Source organism: Chiroxiphia lanceolata, chromosome 31 (genome assembly GCF_009829145.1).
Source record: "Chiroxiphia lanceolata isolate bChiLan1 chromosome 31, bChiLan1.pri, whole genome shotgun sequence".
Taxonomy (NCBI): domain Eukaryota; kingdom Metazoa; phylum Chordata; class Aves; order Passeriformes; family Pipridae; genus Chiroxiphia; species Chiroxiphia lanceolata.
Window position 1 is genome coordinate 636,973 of NC_045667.1, and position 19,005 is coordinate 655,977.

A 19,005-nucleotide genomic window follows, 5' to 3' on the forward strand; every position below is an offset into this window, starting at 1 on the left:
CGGGAGCCCTGCCCCCCTTGGGGTCTTGGGGGGGCTCACGGCCCTTTTGGGAGCTCAAGGAGGGACAGGGGGTGTGTTGGGGGGTGCCCCTCCTGCATTTCAGGGAGTTCTCAGCCCTTTTTTGGGGTCTCTTGAGGAAGGACAGGGGGGTGTCAGGGGCAGGTTTGGGGGTTCCCCCTGAGTTTGGGGCTGGGTTTTTTGGGTCCCCCACAAGCCCTTTTGGGGTGTCCTGAGGAAGGGGAGGAGGGACTGGACAGGACTTGGGGTCTCAGAGGTGGGCACAGTGGGGTGATTCAGGACCGGGTTTTTCGCTCCCCCCCCCCCCAGGATTTTGGGGCCCCCTACGATCCTTTGCAGGGTCTCCTGAGGAAGGGCAGGGGGTGGGTGTTGCGGGCAGGTTTTTGGGTTCCCCCGCTGGGATTTCGGGGTCCCCTAGGAGCCCTTGCGGGGTCTCTTGAGGAAGGGTAGGGGGTAGGCGCCGGGGGGGGCGCGGGGGCGGCGCGGCTGCACCTGGGACTGCGCCGTGAGCTGCAGTTTGATGGCACTCGAGTTCACTTTGGCCGCGCGGAGCAGCTCCTTCATCCCGCGCATCTTCTGCGAGCGGAAGCGCAGCACCGGCCCTGGGGGGGGCGTGGGGGGCGGCCCGGGGGGCGCGGGGGCCGGCGGGGCCGCGGGGGGAGCGGGCGGCGTCTCCTCGGGCCGGGGGGCGCGGGGGGGAGGCCGGCGCTCCCCGCCTTTCTTGGGGGTGGGCGGCTCCTCGGGCTTGGACTCGCGGCGGGGGCCGCGGCGCCGGCAGTCCCGGGGGTCCTCGGGGCCCCCCAGCTCCGCCTCGGGGGGGGCCGGGTCCTCCGACAGCAGTGTCACCTGCTGCCGCACCTGGGGGTCGTGGGGGGACAGATGGGGGCTCAGAGGGTCTTGGAGGTTATCGGGGGGACCCCGGGGACCACCCAGAGGTAATTGGGAACCCCAAGGAGGACAAGGGGGAGCCCAGAGCCCACCCAGGACCCCCCAGACACCCTCGGGATCCCCCCAAAGCCCCCACCTGGCCATCGAAGCGGCCGAGGGACTGGACGAGGAAGGTGGTCCAGCCCAATGGGTGGGGCTCTCCTGCCCCCAGGACCCCTGTGCCTGCGGGGGGCCCAGGACACCCACAGCCATAGGGGGGATATGGACCCCTAAGAGCCCCCCTGCCCTGAGCCCACCCCCCCAAGCCTCACAGGAGGAGGGAGCCCCCCCCAGCCCAGCCCACAGTGAGGGTTGGAGCCCCAGCGTCCCCCCAAGACTGCCCAAACCTGCCCGGGACCCCCCAAGCCCCCCAGGACCCCCAAAGCCCTCACCTGGCCATCGAAGCGGCCGAGGGACTGGACGAGGAAGGTGGCCCAGCCCACGTGCAGCACCGGGGTGGGGCTCCCCTCCTCCCAGCGGCAGATCCCGTCATAGAACCGCAGCAAGTGAGCGAAGCACTCGGGGTCCTGCAGCGCCGGGAGCCCCCCGGGGGCCCCCTGCAGAGCCCAGAGTCAGGGGGGACCCCCGAGGAGGGAAGGACCCCACAAATGGGGACAGGGCCACCCCTGCCCTGGCACCACAAAACACAGGCCAACCCTGGCACATCAGGGACACCCCAAGGGGCACCCACAAATTCGGCTCCCCCAGATGTGGGGTAACCCCTGGGCCCCCCAGTCCAGACTCCCTGAGGCATCCCCAGATGTGGGGCTCCCTCTTGGACCCCCTGAATGGGGAGCCCCAGGTATGGGACAACACCTGGGGCACCCCAATAAGGACCCCCCAAATGTGGAGCACCCCCAGCTGTGGGACACCCACCTGTACACCCTAAACAGGGACCTCTGAACACGGGGCACCCCACAAACACCCCAAAATGCACCCCCCCATGTACCCCCAGCCCCCCAAACACAGCAGGAACACCCACCCTGGGCAGGGCCCCCCCCCCCACCCAGGGTGCCCCCAAACCCGGGGGTCCCACCTCAGCCCCCGGGGGGGGCTCGGCCGCCGCCTCCTTGAGCAGGTTGGGGATGACGTCGTTGGCCACGTCGAAGAATTCCTTGTAGATCTCCTCGTCCTCCCGGCAGTAGTTGTAGCTGGGGGGGCACAGGGGGGTTTGAGGGGCTGCCCCATGGTGGTGGGGGGCACACAGGGCTTGAGGGGCTGCCCCACAGCCATGGGCAGGGCTGGGGACCCCTAAAAGGGTCACAGAGCCTGCAGAGGGTGGGGGAACCCCCGAGAGCCAGGCCCTGGGCAGGGCCCCCCACCTTCCCTGGCCTCGGCCTTGGAGGTGCCTGTGGGGGGCCAGGACACCCACAGCCATAGGGGGGATACGGACCCCTAAGAGCCCCCCTGCCCTGAGCCCACCCCCCCAAGCCTCACAGGAGGAGGGAGCCCCCCCAGCCCAGCCCACAGTGAGGGTTGGACCCTCAGGGGTCCCCCCAGCCCCCCCTCACTCCTGGATGACGGTGGCCGTGTCAGCCCAGGCCTGCAGGGCCTCCTTGACGTTCTTGTTGCGGCAGTGGAACCCGGCCAGGTACAGGTAGGGGTAGATGTGCTCGTTGTTGTAGTGGGTGCGGGCGGACTGGATGCCCTGAGGGTGATGGGGGGGAGGTCAGTGCCCACCTGGGCTCACTCCCGGGCTGCACACAACCCCCAGCCTGGCTCACCTGGTGGTACAGGGTGAGGGGGTCAGGTCTGCCCGGGGTCGGCTCCAGCTCCTCCAGGTCCGCCAGGTTCCCCAGGGCCATGGGGTACCTGTGGGGCAGGTGGGGGGCAGCCCCACAGCCGGTTGGGGGGGCCCCACGGCAGGTTTGGGGGGCAGCCCCAAGGCAGGTCGGGGGTCCCTCTCACCTGTCCAGGTGCCCCATGTCGTAAAGCAACCAGAGCAGGCGCTGCAGAGGAGAGGGAGGTGTGAGAAGGGACACCTGCCCCACACCCACTGCAGCAGCTCCAGGCTGTCCCCGTGCCCCCCCTGCCCCACCTGCTGCAGCTGCAGCAGCTCCAGGCTGTCGGTGTGGCCATCGATGGACGGGTTGATGGCACAGACCATAAACGCCACCTCCATGTGCCTCGTGCAGCGCAGGTACGAACCCTTCAGGTACAGCCAGCTCTGGGGGACATGGGGGGCATAGTGACACAGGTGACATGAGGGACACAAGGACACATCCACCTTGTGTACCTCCCCCCACCCCTGCAATGGGGGCACCGTCTGTCCCCAGAGCTCCTCAGCATCCCCACCTGCCCTGGGGACTCCCCTGTCCAGCCCCATCCTCAGACCCCACAATCCCCTGGGTCTCCTCTGTCCCCATAGATCCCCCCTGTCCTTATACCCCTGTCCCCCATTCCTCCCTTCCTGTCCCCCATACCCTCTGAGCCCCCCGTGTGTCCCCTCCCTCCCCATGCCCCCCCGTACCCTCTCAGCCCCCTGTGCCCCCTCCCTCCCCATGCCCCCCGTACCCTCTCTGCCACCCCGGCCTGCACGGGCTGTCCCCTCCTGTCCTCGTTGCCCTTCCCGTGCCAGGTGACCTCGGCGGTCTGGGCCCCTCCGGCCCCAAAGGCCACCCAGGCGTGGTCCTCGCTCAGCGCCAGGTGCACGTCCGGCAGCCCCAGCACCTGGCAGGCCCCGACCACGGCAAAGGCCACCCCTGAGCTGTCCAGCTTCGTACCTGGGGGGGACACAGGGGCTCGGGGGGGCTGGGACACCCCCAGAGAGCCCCCCAGCAACTGGCAGGCCCCAGCCATGGCCCCAGGAGCTGCCCAGCTCCCGGGGGGGGGGGCACAGGGAGGCTCAGGGACCCCCCAGCTCCCCTCACGGGTGATGAAGCTGAAGAGGGACTGGATGTGTGTGGAGCCCTTGAAGCAGGGTCCCTGGAACAGGCTGAGGCTGTTCCAGGTGTCACCCCAGGACCCTGTGTGACTCCCCCGTGGCCCCGTGTGACCCCCCAGCACCCCCTCAGCCCCCCATACCAGTGATGAAGCTGAAGAGGGACTGGATGTGGGCCCTGTCCTTGAAGTAGGAGCGGCTGAGGCTGTTCCAGATGACATCGGACACCTTGCGCACGAGCTCCCGGGAGGAGCAGCCGTCGGGCCGGGGGTACAGGGACAGGTCCACGGCCCCCCGGATCTGGGCCGTGAACCGGGCGTAGAGCGCGGCCACGATGGACAGCTCGGCCACCGGGAAGTACAGGCGGGTCTGGGGGTCCGGCCCTGGGCGGGACTCAAAGGTGACCCCGGGGACGTTGGTGGGCAGGACGCGGTTCACGGCCAGGAAGTGCTCCACGAATCCCAGGACCAGCGACAGCAGCACCAGGTCGGGCTCGGGCTGGCGCAGCTCGGCCTCGAACAGCCGGATCACGGCGGCCACGGAGCGCAGCGGGAACAGCGCCTTCTGCCACGGCTTCAGCCCCATCCTGGGGCCTGGAGGGGGAAGGGGGGTTTATGGGGGTTACAGGGTGGTTTAGGGTGTCACAGGGTTCAGGGGCTCAGCCCCACCACGGCGGGCACAGAGCAGGGACGGAGCTTTCTGCCATGGCTTCAGCACCGTGGTGGGGCCTGGGGAGGAATGGGAGGGGTCAGAGAGACAAAAAATGGGGAGTCCAGGGGGTTCGAAGGGTCACAGCACCTCCTCCAGAGCTTGAGGCCCAGAGCGGGTACGGGGGGGGCAAAGGTGGGGTCACAGAGGGGGCTGGGGGGTCAGGGGGAGCAGCAGCTTCTGGCCGAGCCCATGGGGGGCTGGGGGGCACAGGGAAGGGGGGCTTGTGGGGGCGCAGGGTCGGGGGGTGGTTCAGGGGCAGGGAGGGGGTCGAGGGCTCTGGGGGTGTGTGGGGGAGACCCCGGGGCTGCGGAACCGGGACGGACCCGCCCCCCGCGGAATCCCCAAAGCGGCGGGAACCCCCAGGGACCCCCCGGACCCCACCGCCGGCCCGGAGCCCCCCCTCCCGCCGGCCCCACGGCCCCGGGACCCCTCGAACCCCGCCGGGACCCCCCCGAACCCCCCTGGCACCCCCGAGCCCCGCCGGGACCCCCCGAACCCCGCCGGGACACCCCCGAACCCCCCTGGGACCCCTCCGAACCCCGCCGGGACACCCCCGAACGCCGCCGGGACACCCCGAACCCCGCCGGGATCCCTCGAACCCCCCTGGGACCCCCCCGAGCCCCGCCGGGACACCCTCGGACCCCGCCGGGCCCCCCCCGCCCCTCACCGAGGCCGCCGCCGGCGCGGGCAGCGCGGGGCACGACGGGAGGGGGCGGGGCCTGTGGCGGCGCGGGCCGGGATTGGACGGGAGCTGAGGGCGGAAGAGGCCGGAATGGGCGGGGCGAGGCGGATGAAGGGGCGTGGCCGCTGTGGGCGGTGCTCGGAGTTTTGGGCGCGGTCTGGGCGGGGGCGGGGTCTGCCGGGGGGCGGGGTCTGCCGGGTGGGCGCGGCCTGTGGGAGGGTCCCGCGGCCCCCGCCCCCGGTTTCCCCCGAATCGCCCCAACGTCCCCATTTCACCCCCAAATCCCCCCGATTTCATCCCAAACGGCCCTGAATTGCCCCCAACTCCCCCTCAGGTTCCCCCCAAATCCCGCCCCAAGCGCCCCCAACTCCCCCTAACCACCTCCCAAAGTGCCCCAAATCGCCACAATTCCTCCCCAAATCCCCTCTCTGCTCCCGCCAGTGCCTCAATCTCCCCCCAGTTCCCCCCAGACCCCCTCCCTATCCCCCCAAATCCTCCCAAGGGCCAAATCTCCCCGCAGTGCCCCCCCAAATCCCTGCGATTCCACCAAATCCCCTCCAGCACCCCCACCCCACCCCATCCAGGCAGAGCGCCGGGGCCGTTCCCCCGCGTCCTTTATTGAGGTCCGAGGGGGTCCCGGGGGACCCGGGGGGGGTCAGCGGCGCTGGGGCAGTCAGAGCCCCCCCGGGTGGTCCTGGGGGGGGGTCAGCGGCGCTGGGGGAGGCAAAGCCCCCCGGGCCGGGCCCGGGCGGTCCCGGCTTTGCAGGCACAGCGGAAGGAGCCGCTCGTGTTGATGCAGCGCTCACGGGGGCAGCGGGGGCCGCCCCGGGGGTCCCGGCACTCATCGATGTCTGGGCGGTGGGAGACACAGGTCAAGGACCCCAAAATACCGCCCCGGGACCCCCAACACTTTCCCCACCATAGAACCCCAAATACCCCCCTGGGGGTCTCGGCCCTCGTTTACATTTGGGGGCGAACATGGGCTTCAAGGACCCCCAAAATACCCCCGTGGGACCCCCAGTCTCCCCCCAGAGCCCCAGCACCTGCTGGTGTCTGTGGCGTCGGGAACCCCAAAATTCCCCCCAGGGATCCCAATATGGGGGGACCCTGGAGTAGGGGGAGTCCTGACCCCTCCCCCCCTCCCCTGCCCAGGACCCCAGGGTTTGGGGGTCCCCAGGCATTCGGGGTGCCCCAGCAGGGTCTTGGGGTCCCCAGGCATTCGGGGTGCCCCATCAGAGTTTGGGGGTCCCCAGGCATTCGGGGTGCCCCAGCAGGGTTTGGGGGTCCCCGTTTGGGAGGGGGTCTCACCGAGGCAGCGGGTGCGGGTGGGGTCTGGCTGGAAGCCGGGGGGGCACTCGCAGAGTCCCCGGGGGGAGCGGAGGCAGCGACCAGGGACCCCCCCGGGACAGGGACATTCAGCAGAGTCTTCCTCGGAGCTGTCGTCACCTGGGGGGGCACAAGGGGGCTGGGGGACCTGGGGTGGGAGGCACGGAGGGAGCTGGGGGGCCCAGGGTAGGAGGATCCCAGCTTTAAGGGACATGGGGGGAGCTGGGGTGCCCAGGCTCGGGGGACCTGGTTACAGGGGGCCTAGAGACAATTTCTGGGGTCCCATGGGACGGAGGACCTTGGGCTGTGGGGCACAGGGCCGAGGTTTGGGGTGCCCAGGATAGGGATCCCAGGGCTGGGGGGTCCCTGGGGGAGGTTTGGGGTCCCAAGGTTGGGCGGTCCCAGGGTGGGATCCCGGGGGCTTTGTGGTTCCCAGGGGGCCTGGGGGCCCTGAGGGGGGTGGGTGTTGGGGGTCTGGGTTTTGGGGTCCCGGGATTGTTGGGGGTCCCAGAGGTTTTGGGGGAGCAGGTTTTGGGGTCCCACCTCTGTGGGCCCCCTCCAGGCCGAGGGGGCTCACGTCCCAGAAGGAATTGCTCTCGCTCTGTGATGGGGGGCAGGGCAGGCCTAGGGAGAGCCCCACATCATCCCCTGCCCCACAGGCAACCCCCACCCCCATGTCACCCCCTGACCCCCCCAGCACTCCCTGCCCCCAGGACCTTCAGCAGTTCCCCCAGATCCCATAGGGACCCCCAGATCCCATAGGGATCCCCCAGACCACCCAAATCCCATAGAGACCCCAAATCCCATGGGAACTTCTCGGAGACCCCCTCCCTGTCCCCCCCCGGACTCCCCCAGATGCCTCACATCCCCCCCCAGGGACCACATCGCCCCCCTGTAGCCCCCTCAAATCCCCTCCCGAGACTCCCCACAGCCCGGCCCCCCCCCCCCACGCCCCTCCAACCCCGTCCCAGACCTCCCCCTGTCACCTGGGGGCCGGGGAGGGCAGGGCCGGCAGTGGGGCCCCCAGCCGGCCCCCCCCCGGCAGCAGCACTCGTCCAGTGTGAGGGGCCCCCCCCCGAGGGGCGCCCCGCAGACCCCCTCGTCCCCCCGCCGCTGCCAGCACACGTCCCGCCGCTCCGGGGGGGGCCGCTCCGGGCCGGGGGGGCGCTCTGCGGGCACGGGGGGGGGGGGGGACACGGGTCAGGGACCCCCAAACGCCTCCCCGTAGGACCCCCAGCACCCTCCCAGGGGTCCCGGCACTCGTTGGTGTCCGGGGGTCACACGGGGGGGGCACGCGGGGATCGCACGGACGTGCCCCTCGCACACCCCCCACCCCCGGCCCCGGGGGGGGTCTCACCGTGCTCGGGGGGGGGGAGGCAGCGCCGCAGCCCCGGGTGGTACCGCGCCCCCGGCCCGCAGGTGCAGCGGAAGGAGCCGCGCGTGTTCTCGCACGCCCCGTCCACGCAGTTCGACTCGTCCAGGCACTCGTCCACGTCTGGGGGGCGGGGGGGGCTCGTGGGGACCCCTCGGCAGCACGGGGACCCCCAGGGGTCCCCCAATACCCTGGGGACCTGCAGGGCCTCCCAGGGATCCCCTCGGCTCTGCGGGGACCCCCAGCAGGCCCGGGCACCCCCGAACACCCCACACCCCCCAACACCCCAGGGACCTTCTGGGACCCCCTGCTCGCCCCCCGTCCACGGCCCCCGGCCCCCCTTACCCAGGCACTGGCGTAGGGCGCTGTCGTAGTCGAAGCCGGCCTTGCAGTAGCACTCGTAGCCCGGCTGGGTGTTCACGCACTTCCCGCCTTTGCAGATCTCGGCCCCGAACAGCCCGCACTCATCGATGTCTGGGGGGACCCCCGGGGGGCTCAGGGTCAGGGAGTCCCCCCAGGGTACCCCCGAGGAGCACAGAGACCCCCCTGGAGACACAGGGACCCTCAGGACAGGGGGGACCTCAGGGCACAGAGACCCCCCTGGGGGTCGGGGGCATCCCGGGGGGGGGGTCTCACCCCGGTGCGCTGGGACTCCGTAGTCGAGGCCGTTGTCGTCCTGGATGAAGCCCCTCCCGTCGGGACAAAGCTCCACGAACTCGGCTGGGGGGGACGGGGTGTGAAAGGGGGGATCCTGAACGCCCAGACCACCCCTGGGACCCCCTGATGACCCCAGACTGCCCCCGGAGACCCTAAACTGCCCCCCGGGACCCTCAGAGCCCCCTCCTGTCAGGACAGAGCGCCAGAAACTTGGCTGGGGGGGGCAAAGGGGGGTCAAGTCCCCTTAGACCTGCAGAAGCCCCCCGAAGAGGGGATGGAAATGGGGTTACACCTGGCTGGGGACACCTGAGCGCCTCCAGGGTTCCCCCTTGCACGCGAGGAGAGGAGAGGGCAGGGGTAGACCCCGCACGGGACCTCCCAGCCCCCCCCCGGACCCCCCAGGACCCTCCCCGGGCCCCCCGTACCCGAGGAGGGCAGGGGGCAGGGGTACACCTCGCACAGGTCCCCCCATCCCGCCCCCACGGAGCAGCAACACTCCCCCCGCGTGACGTTGGTCCCCAAAACGGCGTCGCAGAACACCGGGAGCTCCAGGCTCAGGTAACACTCCTTGCGGGGGGCGGGGGGCTCCCGAGCTGCGAGGGGGGAGGAAAGGGGCGTCAACGGGGACCCCAGAGACTCCCCAGAGTCCCAGGGACCTCCCGGAGACACCTCCCCACACACGCCCCAGGGACCCTCCAGGGACCTCCCAAAGACCCCCCCCCAGAGACCCCCTTTCCTGAGCCCCAAGACCGCCAGAGACCTCCCAGGGACGCCCCCCCAGACTCCCTTCCAGACCCCCCGGGGACACCCCGGACCCATAAAAGCTCTTGTGCAGCCCCAGGAACCCCCTAAAGACCCCACCCGACCTCCCTGGGACCCCCCAGACCCCCAGGGAGCCCCACAAAACCCCAGGGACCCCTCAGAAATGCCATCAGACGCTTCGTGACCCCCCTGACCTCCCAGGGACCCTCCAGACTCCCCAGGGGCACCCCCAGACTCCCAGACCCCCCCTCACGGAGGCAGCGGCGCCCGTCGGGGCCGGGGGTGTAGCCGGGGGGGCAGCGGCAGCTGAACGACCCCTCGAGGTTGGTGCAGGTGCCGGGGGGGGGGCACAGCCCGGGGTCCAGCGCACACTCGTCGATGTCTGGGGGGAAAAGGGGGCACGGGGCTCGTGCCACGCTCGGGGAGACCCCCAGGGAACCCCCACGGCCCCCCCACCTCGCACAGGGCTTGTGTGACGAAGGGGGGCACCCCAAGGGTCCTCCCCTCACCCCCCCAGGGACCTCCCAGGGACCCCCCCAGGGACCCCCCCAGAGACCCCCCCAGGGACTCCCCCAGCCCTCCCTTGCACGACGGGGGGGTCTCCGCACATGCACCCGGAGAGAACGGGGGGCGTATGGGGGGGGGATCAGGGGCTGTTTTGGGAGGAGATTGGTGTGGGGGCTGTGTTCGGGGGCTGTTCGGGGGGGGGGTCTCAGGGTTCTCCGCACTCACCCTGGCAGCGGCGGCCGTGCAGCAGCGCGAACCCGGGGGGGCACAGGCACCGGTACGACCCCGCCGTGTTCACGCAGTCGCCGCCCACACACGCGGCCGCGAACTCGCACTCGTCGATGTCTGGGGGGGGGAAACGGGACCCCCGTGTGCGGGATCCCCGACCCGGACACGCCCCCCGTATACACCCCCCCACCTGGACACCTCCCAGACCCCCCAGACCCCCCATGCACACACACAGACGCCCCCCCAGACCAAAGACTCCCCACCCAAACTCCATATATGCCCACCCCCCCCGACCCCACTCAGCCCCCCCCGGATTTGAGGGTCCCTTGGCAGCAGGGGAGGGTCCCCGACCGGGTGCATCCCCAGCCCCCCCCCGGCTGCGGGGGTACCTTGGCAGCGGGGGGGGTCCCGCGCCGGCTGCAGCCCGGGGGGGCACTGGCACTTGTAGGAGCCGGGGGTGTTGACGCAGCTCCCCCCGGGGCAGAGCCCTCCTGCCTCGCACTCGTTCACATCTGCACGACCCCCGTCAGCCCCTGCCCCGGGGGGGCTTTGGGGACCGGGGGGGCCCTTGGAGGGGCAAAGGGGGGGAAGCAGGGATGGGGGTCCTGGGGTGGGAACAGGGATGGGGGCCCTGGGTGAGGGTCCCGGGGGTGCTCTGGGTCGGGGAGAGAAGTCAGGGATGGGTTCCCCGAGGAGGACTTGAGGGGGGGCCCGGGGTGCAGGACATGTGGATATTGGGGTCTCTGGGGTGGGGTTCTGGGGGTCCCCAGGATAAAGGGGTCTCCAGGAAAAGGGGTCCTAAGGGATCCCAGGCTTCCTGGGGGGTCCCAGGGATGGTGACTGAGGCAGGCACGTGAAGGCCGTGGAAGCTGGGGGGGTGCACAGGGTTCCCGGGGGGTCCCAGGGAGGTGACCTGGGGGGTTTGGGAGGGTCCTGGGTGGTCCCCTGGGGGTGCTGACCGAGGCAGGCGCCGTTGAGGCCACGGAAGCCGGGGGGGCAGGGGGTGCACACGAACCCCCCGGGCTGGTTCTCACACTTGGCCTCGGGGCACGTCCCCACATCCAGGCACTCGTTGATATCTGGGAGGGGGACGGGGGGACATGGGGGGCATCAGGGGATGGGGGGGACCCCACAGCATCCTGTACTGGGGGCCTGCGGGATCCCCTGTCCCTGGTGTCCCTGTGTCCCCACCCAGTGTCCCCCCCTCGCCCCCCATGCCTGTCCCCCCCCAGTGTCACCTTCGCAGAGGGGGGGCCGGGAGCCCTTGCGCCGGTACCCGGGGTGACACTCGCACTTGTAGTGCCCGGGGACGTTGGCACAGGTGCCGCCGTCCCCACACACGTCGCCCTTGGCACATTCGTCGATGTCTGTGGGGACACGCGGGGTCACAGGCCCTGTCCCCAACCCTGGCCAGCGTCCCCAGCCCTGGCCCATGTCCTGGACCGTGTCCAATGTCCCCAACTCCAGCCAGTGTCTCCAACCCCATCCCGTGTCTCCCACCCTGTCCCGTGTCCCCAAGCCTGGACAGTGTCCCCAGTCCCAGACAGTGTCCCCAGTCCCACACAGTGTCCCCCACCCCTTCCTCAGGCTCCGTGTTCCTGTGTCCCCACGGCCCCTGTGACCCCATGGCCCCCCCGTGCTCCCCAGGGCCTTGTCTCCCCTGTGACCCCATAACCCTTGGGACGCCCCCAACCCCCGTGCCCCCTCCCCATATCCCCTGTGACCCTTGTGACCCCAGCCACCCCTGCCCCCCCCCCGTTCCCCCCCGTGCCCCCCGTACCTGTGCAGGTGCGCAGCCCCTTGTGCAGGCGCAGCTGGAACCCGCGGTGACAGTGACACGTGTAGGAGCCACCCGTGTTCATGCACACGCCGCGCCCGGCACCGCACGGCTCGGCCTCGCACTCGTTCACGTCTGTGCACGTGTGGCAGAGCGTGTCAGTGTGTGTGTCAGTGTGTGTGTCACTGCATGTGGCAGAGCGTGTCAGCGTGTGTCACCACGTGTGGCAGAGCATGTCAGTGTGTGTGTCACCACGTGTGGCAGAGCGTGTCAGTGTGTGTGTGTCACTGTGTGTGTCACTGCATGTGGCAGAGCATGTCAGAGCGTGTCCCCACCTGTGTCAGAGCGTCACGTGTGTGACCCCCCATGTCCCCACCTGTGTCAGAGCGTGTCACCGCGTGTGTGACCCCCCGTGCCCCCCGTACCGGTGCAGTAGCGGCGCTGGGGGTGCCAGCGGTACCCCGGGAAGCAGAGGCAGCTGTACCCCCCCGGGCCCATCACACACTCCCCAGGGCCGCAGATGTTCCGGTTCAGTTTGCACTCGTCCGTCTCTGGGGGAACAAGGGGGCTCGGGGGGGGGCTCAGGGGGTCCCAAAAGGTCCCATGAGGTCCCAGGGGGGTCACAGGAGGGCTCGGGGGGGGGTCTCAGAGGCATCTCAGGGCGATCCCAGAAGGATTGAGGGGTTCCAAGGGGTCCCAAATGGTATTAGAGGGGGTCCCAGGAAGGTCTGGGGAAGACTGGGGGGTTCTGGGGGTCCCAGGGGGTTCTTGGGGGTCCAAGGGTAGGTCCCAGGGGTCTCTGGGGGGTTCTGGGGGGTCCCAGAGGGCTCTTGGGGTTCCAAAGGTAGGTCCCAGGGGTCTCTGGAGGGTTCCTAGGGGGTCTCAGGGAGTTTGGAGGTCCCAGGGGTGTCTGGGGCTTCTGGAGGGTCCCAGGGGGTCCCAAGGAGTCCCAGGGGGTCCCAGGGAATCCGGAGGTCCCAAGGGGGTCAGGGGGATCTCAGCGGGTCACAGTGGGTCCCAGGGGGCTCCCAGGTGTGCTGGGGATCCAGGGGGTCCCAGGGGGGTCCAGGGGGTCCCAGGGGGTCCAGGGGGTCCTCACCGGTGACCTGGGTGGGCGCGATCTCGGCGGCACTGCGGGTCAGCTGCTCCGGGGGCAGCCGCCACAGCGGGGCCGGCGTGGGCCGGGCCACCAGCGCTGGGGACACGCCGTGGGACAGGGGCACAGGGACACGGAGCCCACAGGGACCCCACAGGGGCCCTGTCCCCGTGTGCGTCCCACCCCATCCCAGCCCTCATCTCCATCCTTGTCCTTGTCCCCATTCACGTCCCCAACTGACCCCAACCCACTCTGGTCCCCGTGTCCCTGTCCCCTCCTCTCTGTGCCTGGGACACCCTGACCCCATCCACGTCCCCATCCGCGTCCCCATCCACGTCCCCATCCCCTCCCAGTTCCCAACCTGTCCCATCCCTATCCCCTGCCCCCAGGGCTCCAAGGCCCCCCCATCCCCTCCATGTCCCCCCCTGTGTCCCCATTCCTGTCCCCCCCCCTGTCTCCCCCTTACCAGGGTACTGGGGGAGGTCACTGCTCCCCGGGGGCTGCTCCAGGCCCTGCTCCTCCGAGGGGCTCAAGAATGCCGGGAGCTGGGAGGGGGACACAGATGTCCCCTCTGCTCGCCTGCCCTCCCCCCAGCCCCCCCAGACCCCAGGACAACCCCCAAAGCCCCCAGTTCCTCCATAGCCCCCCAGGACCCCCCAGTTCCCCGTGCCTCCCGAGTCCCTCCCCATCGTGCTTGTTCCCCCTTTTTCCCCCCATGTTCCCCCCAATTTCCCCCAATGTCCCCTCCCATGTCCACCCCCATGTCCCCCTGTGCCCTCGCATCCCCCCAACATCCCCCCAATGTCTCTGTGTCCCCCCCGCCCCCCACACTCACCATGGCCGGGGGGGTCACAGCTGTGGGGGAGGGGGTGGTAAGACCCCAAACTACCCCCCCACCATGGGGTGGGGGGGGGAACACACAAAACAGGGGGTCACAGGGGGACATGAGTGACCCCGGGGGGGTCCAGGGTCATGGAGGGGAGGGGATGGGACACGGGGGGGGACAGGGGACATGGGAGGGGGGATGAGGGACACAGAGGGACATTGTGGGGAGGACGGGGATGGGGGGATGAGGGACATGGAGGGGGACACAAAGAACCCCAGAACATGGGGGGAGACACAGGGACCGGGGTGGGCACAAAGAACCCCAGGGGACATGGTGGGGGACACAGAGGACTTACGGGGACTTGGGGGAGTCACAGGGACATGGGGGGCCCCCAGGGGAGTTGGGGGGGCACAAGGAGAGGTCATGGGAGTCCAGGGGGACATAGGATCCCCCAGGGGACGTGGGGGGGGCACGGGGGACATGGGGGAAGGAGGGATAAGGACTGGGAGGGAAACAGGGACTGGGGGGGACCCCAGGGGACATGTGGGGCAGGGGGGGCTCACAGGGGGCGCGGGGGGTGCCCGACCTGATGGCGAGGGCACGTCGGGTGGCGCAGGGCTGGGGACGGGTGGGGGGGGCCGGGGAGGCCGCTCGGGGGTCCCGTCGGGTTGGATATGGAGGGTGAAGTCGCTCTCGCCCTGGATCGTGAGGGTCTGGTGGGATGTGAGGACGTGGTACCCCTTCCCCGCTGGGCAGATGGCCTTGAATGCAGCTGGGGGGCACCGGGGGGTCAGGAGGGCCTTAGGGGGGACCCCCAAACCAGGATGGGATCCCCCCGGCTCCCATCACCCCTCACACACAACCAGGACCCCCTTGGATTGTGAGGGGCAAGTGGCCTTGAAAACATCCGGGGGGCACAGTGGGACCAGGGGGCCCCCAGATGGGGCTGGGGTCCCCCACACTGCCCCTGCACCCCCAAACCAGGGCTGTCGGGGGGACAGTGGCTCCTCCAGACTCCCGTGACCCCCCCATACCGGTGCCATCGGGGGGGCAGTGCTGACAGCAGCCCCCCCTGGGCCCCCCCAGCCCCCCGTGACCCCCCTGTACCGGTGCCGTCGGGGGGGCAGCGCTGGCAGCGTCCCCCCCAGGCCTTGCCCACGCTGCAGCAGCAGGTCCGGCGCGTCAGGCGGGTGGGCAGGGGGTGTTGGCACTGCTGTGCCCCCGACACCAGCCGGAAGCACAGACCCCGCTCCTCACCTGGTTCCGCTGCGGGAGGGGGGAGAGGGGGGTGTCAGTACCCTCAGAGACCCCCCAGAGACCCCCAAAACCCCCCAAACCTCCAGAGCTCCTGCTCCTTGCTGAGCTACACTGTGGGGGGGGAGGGTCTCAGCACTCTCAGTGACCCCTCCAGGGACCCCCAAGAGACCCCAACCCAGCCATCCCTGTACACGGGTACTGGTTCCGGGGGGCCCCAGGACCCCCAACCCCCCATGCCCCCCCAGGACCCCCAGCTTCCCCATTATCCCCCAGGACCCCCCATACGCAGGCACTGGCTCCGGGAGGGTCCCAGGACGTGCCCGGCTGAGCAGGAGCAGCGGAAGCTGCCCTGGGTGTTGCGGCACTCGCCGGGCTGGCACACGCCGGGCAGGGCACACTCGTTGATGTCTGTGACAGGTAGAACACACCTGAGCCAGGTAGGACACACCTCACACAGATATGACACACCTGAGCCCATCCCACACAGCTCTGACCCCACACCCCCCCCACTCGCCGGCAGGACACACCCACTGGTGTCTGACAGACGTGACACAGGTGTGACACAAGTATGAACATGCCCGAGCCCCACACACTCCCTGACACCCCCTGCACCCGCTGGGCAGGGCACACCACACGTCTGCGACACACGTGAACACGCGTGAACACACCTGCACCCAGCACACACACACACGGCCCTGTGCAAGCCCCCGCACCCCTCACACGCCCACTGGACGTTCACATACACGCACACGTCCCCCCCACATGCTCCCTGCGCCCCCCGTGTTCCCCCCTCACGCCCCCCGTGCCCTCCCCACGCCCTCCCCGTTCCCCCGTACCCTGGCAGTGGGAGCTGTTGAGCCGTTTGTAGCCCTGGGGGCAGTCGCCCCCGCGCTCCCCCCGCGCCGCCTTCGGGGACCCCGACCCTGCAACACCCCCAGAACCCCCCGTCACCCCCAGCACCGGGGGGACACGGGGGGGCGGGACATCTGGGTCCCCCCTGGAGCGGGGGGACCTGTGGGGCCCTGAGGTGGGGGGGCCCTTAGGGGGGGTCCTGGATGCCTGGCCCTGCCTGGGGTGGGGGGTCCCTGGGGGAGGGTCCTACTGGGGACACGTGAGGAAGGGTTCCCTGGGTCAGGGGTCACCTGGGTTTTCCCAGGATGGTGGGGGGTGTCTCCAACGTCTGGGTGGGGGGAATTCCTGGGTAGGGGAATCTGGGGGTTTGAGGGGCTTGGGGGTGGAAGGGGGGGTTCCCACTCACCCTGCAGGTGGGGTTGGGGGGTTCAGGGGGTCCACACTCACCCTGTAGGTGGGGTTGGGGGGTTCAGGGGGTCCACACTCACCCTGCAGGTGGGGTTGGGGGGTTCAGGGGGTCCACACTCACCCTGCAGGTGGGGGCACTTGTGGCATTTGCTCTGGCCCCAAGCGCTGCCGATGCTGCCACAACAATCCTCGAGCTTGGTGAGCCCCGGGAGGGGGTTGCTGCCGCACTGGGGGGGAATTGGGGTAGGGAGTTCGACACCCTAAATACCCCTGACACCCCCTCACCCAAACAGACACTCCCTGCACTCCCTGAGGACCCTCAGCAGCAATCTTTGAGCTTGGTGAGCCTGGGGAGGGGGTTACTGCTGCACTGGGCAGGTGTGGGGGGGTCAGCATCCCCAAATACACCCCTGAAGCCCTAAAAAACCCCCTTGCACAGCCAGACAAGCCCTGAAACCCCAAATCTCCCAGCCCTCCATGCCCACCAGCCCCCCTCAATACCGCCCTGCACCCCCAACAACCCCCTGAACCCCAAATCCCCCCAAGCCCCCCCAGCTCTCCACTCACCGAGTGCTTGGGCAGGGTCTCCTGGAAGCAGCGGCCCAGGGGTTTGTGGGTGTGGGGTCGGGGGGGCGCGGGGGGTTTGCTGCCTGCGGGGGGCTGGGCGGGGTGCGCCAGGAGCCCCCCACTGCCCCGCGGGGCCCCCTCGGGGGGCTGTGGTTCGATGCGGTGAACCTGCACCGAGGCCTCGGGGGGGTGATGGACCCGCACGTTCACCAGCGGCGGCGGCACCTGCGCTGGGGGCAGCAGCACCTGGGACCCCCAAACCCTGCACCAGCACCCTGGGAGACCCTAAACCCAGCACTGGCACCCTAGGACCCCTGGCACGGGCACCTGGGACCCCCTGAACCCCCAAACACAGCATTGGCACCCTGGGACCCCCCAGCATGGGCGCCCCAGGATCTCCTGGGCCCCCAAACCCAGCATCTGTGCTGGGGGCACTGACACCTGGGACCCCCCAGCACCCCCTGACAGGCACCTGTAGGACCCCCCAGGACCCCTGGTATGGGCACCCCCAGACATGTGACCTCCAGAACCCCCTGCCCCCCAAGATCCCCTCCCACACCCCTGAGCCCCCCCAGCCCCCGGTACCTTCAGATGAGTGGTGCCCAGGCCCCAGGGGCACCACGAAGGTGGCGTGGCTGACGTGTCCCCCCCCGTGCCCCCCGCCGTGCCCCCCGCCATGGGTTGCCCCAGGGGGAGGCTCGGGGGGGGGCCGCTGCCCCCCCTGGGCCATCGGCAATGACCTGGACGGCGTAAACGGCGACCTTGGAGCCCGGGGGGGGCTCGGGAGGGGCATCAGGGGGAGCGGGAGGCGGCGGCGGGGGGGGGCCCCCCCCACGCCCCCCCGCGGGGACCTGGCAGAAGCGGCCGGTGAAGTTGGGGGGGCACAGACAGTGGGAGCGGGAGCTGCACTGGCCCCCGTTCATGCAGGGCAGGGGACACACCACTGTGGGGGCAGAACAGGGGTCACACAGAGCCCCTCAAATCCACTGAGCCCCCCTGCCCTCCCCAACCCCCTTAAACCCCCCAGATCCTCCTGAGCCCCCCAAACTCCCTGAGCCCCCCCTGACCCCCTCAAGCCTCCCCTAATGCCCTGAGCCCTGAGATCCCCTGAACCCCCCTGAATCCTCCCAAGCGCCTCCCAAAGGCCCCCAGACCCCTCCTGCACCTCCTTTGTCCCCTGCAGGGTCCCCCGAAGTCCTTGTCCCACCCTGTCCCTGTGCCATCCTATCCCCATCCCCATGCCATCACAGCCCCATCCCCAGGGTTCTCATTCCCATCCCTATCTCCATCCCACACCGCCCCGTCCTGTTCCTGTCCTTGTCCTGGGCCCTATATGCAACCCTGTCCCCACCACTGTCCCACCCCGTCCCATCCCTGTCCCCATCCTCATCTCCGTCCTGGTGCTGTCCCATTTCTGTCCCCACTCCTGTGTCATCCTGTCCCCATCCCATCCCTGCCCCATGTTCACATCCCTGTCCTGGTGTCACTCACCCACTCGGGAGCTGGACCCAGTCAGCATGTTGGGCCATGTCCCCATCCCTGTCCCCATCCCTGTCCCCATGTCCCCACCCCTATCCCGGTGCCACTCACCCACTCTGAAGCCGGACCCGGTCAGGGTGTTGGCTGCGTGCCTGACCCTGTCCCATCCCTGTCCCGGTGTCCCTGTGCCCATGTCCCCACCCCTGCCCCTGTGTCCCTGTCCCCATGTCCCCACCCCTGTCCCGGTGCCACTCACCCACTCTGAAGCCGGACCCGGTCAGGGTGTCGGCCGCGTGCCCGTTCTCTCCGATCAGGGTCATGTTGGAGCCGGGCTGACACGAGTCCCGGCACAGCCCCTTCAGACACGTCCTCCGGCAGATCAGAGGGGCGAAGACCACCTTGAAGCGCTCGCGGGCCACGGCCGCGCCCCCCCCGCGTCCCCCCAGCGCCGCCAGCGCCGCCAGCGCCACCACCCAGAGCCCCTCCCAGTGCCACATGGCGACCCCCGACCGCGGGACCCCCGGGACCCCCGACCCCGGCCCCGCGAGGGGCGACAGCTCAGGGCCGGACGCCGGGGACCCCTCGGGGGGGGGTGTCCCGGACCCTGGGGTCCCTCAGGAGGTTCTCCCGGAGGCCTGGGACCCTTGGGGGGGTCCCAGATGCCTGGGTCCC

At 70.1% G+C, this 19,005-nt stretch overlaps 2 protein-coding genes across 3 annotated transcripts; both read right to left on the reverse strand.

The window, feature by feature from the left end:
• Positions 1-107: 107 nt before the first annotated feature.
• MEN1 (menin 1) lies at positions 108-5,242 on the reverse strand. 2 transcript variants are annotated; one of them, XM_032713749.1, is made up of 10 exons: positions 5,205-5,242; positions 3,970-4,554; positions 3,460-3,668; positions 2,984-3,112; positions 2,854-2,894; positions 2,670-2,757; positions 2,457-2,593; positions 1,982-2,096; positions 1,338-1,502; positions 108-876 (listed from the first exon to the last, which is right to left on the reverse strand). In XM_032713749.1, exons 2-10 carry the CDS (start codon positions 4,409-4,411, stop codon positions 433-435), a joined length of 1,770 nt encoding a protein of 589 aa, XP_032569640.1. In that variant the 5' UTR covers positions 4,412-4,554; positions 5,205-5,242; the 3' UTR covers positions 108-432. The 2 variants fall into 2 exon arrangements, with proteins under 2 accessions (XP_032569640.1, XP_032569641.1); XM_032713750.1 differs by having other exon boundaries at positions 3,970-4,419; positions 5,205-5,228.
• Positions 5,243-5,823: 581 nt separating this feature from the next.
• On the reverse strand, positions 5,824-18,830 carry LTBP3 (latent transforming growth factor beta binding protein 3). Its single transcript, XM_032713705.1, has 27 exons — positions 18,590-18,830; positions 17,616-17,797; positions 17,440-17,575; positions 16,855-17,084; positions 16,409-16,514; positions 15,864-15,950; positions 15,313-15,435; positions 14,878-15,036; positions 14,357-14,542; positions 13,780-13,799; positions 13,411-13,489; positions 12,948-13,043; positions 12,274-12,399; positions 11,852-11,983; positions 11,310-11,438; positions 11,031-11,150; positions 10,461-10,583; positions 10,069-10,188; positions 9,590-9,718; positions 9,000-9,167; positions 8,554-8,637; positions 8,263-8,391; positions 7,903-8,040; positions 7,532-7,714; positions 7,089-7,169; positions 6,528-6,665; positions 5,824-6,070 (listed from the first exon to the last, which is right to left on the reverse strand). Exons 1-27 carry the CDS (start codon positions 18,828-18,830, stop codon positions 5,925-5,927), a joined length of 3,591 nt encoding a protein of 1,196 aa, XP_032569596.1. The 3' UTR covers positions 5,824-5,924.
• Between the last annotated feature and the right edge of the window lie 175 nt (positions 18,831-19,005).

What these genes read in the sequence shown, in the direction of transcription:
- MEN1 (XM_032713749.1), bottom strand. Translation starts at nt 4,411, where the DNA reads ATGGGGCTGAAGCCGTGGCAGAAGGCGCTGTTCCCGCTGCGCTCCGTG. An exon ending in GACATGGGGCACCTGGACAG is followed by an intron (nt 2,758 to 2,853) that starts GTGAGAGGGACC and finishes CCTGCCCCACAG; the next exon opens with GTACCCCATGGCCCTGGGGA. An exon ending in AGCCCCCCCCGGGGGCTGAG is followed by an intron (nt 1,503 to 1,981) that starts GTGGGACCCCCG and finishes TGGGCTCTGCAG; the next exon opens with GGGGCCCCCGGGGGGCTCCC.
- LTBP3 (XM_032713705.1), bottom strand. Translation starts at nt 18,830, where the DNA reads ATGTGGCACTGGGAGGGGCTCTGGGTGGTGGCGCTGGCGGCGCTGGCG. An exon ending in CTGCCCCCCCGACGGCACCG is followed by an intron (nt 14,543 to 14,877) that starts GTACAGGGGGGT and finishes GGTGCCCCCCAG; the next exon opens with CTGCATTCAAGGCCATCTGC. An exon ending in GGACCCCCCCCGCTGCCAAG is followed by an intron (nt 10,189 to 10,460) that starts GTACCCCCGCAG and finishes TCCCCCCCCCAG; the next exon opens with ACATCGACGAGTGCGAGTTC.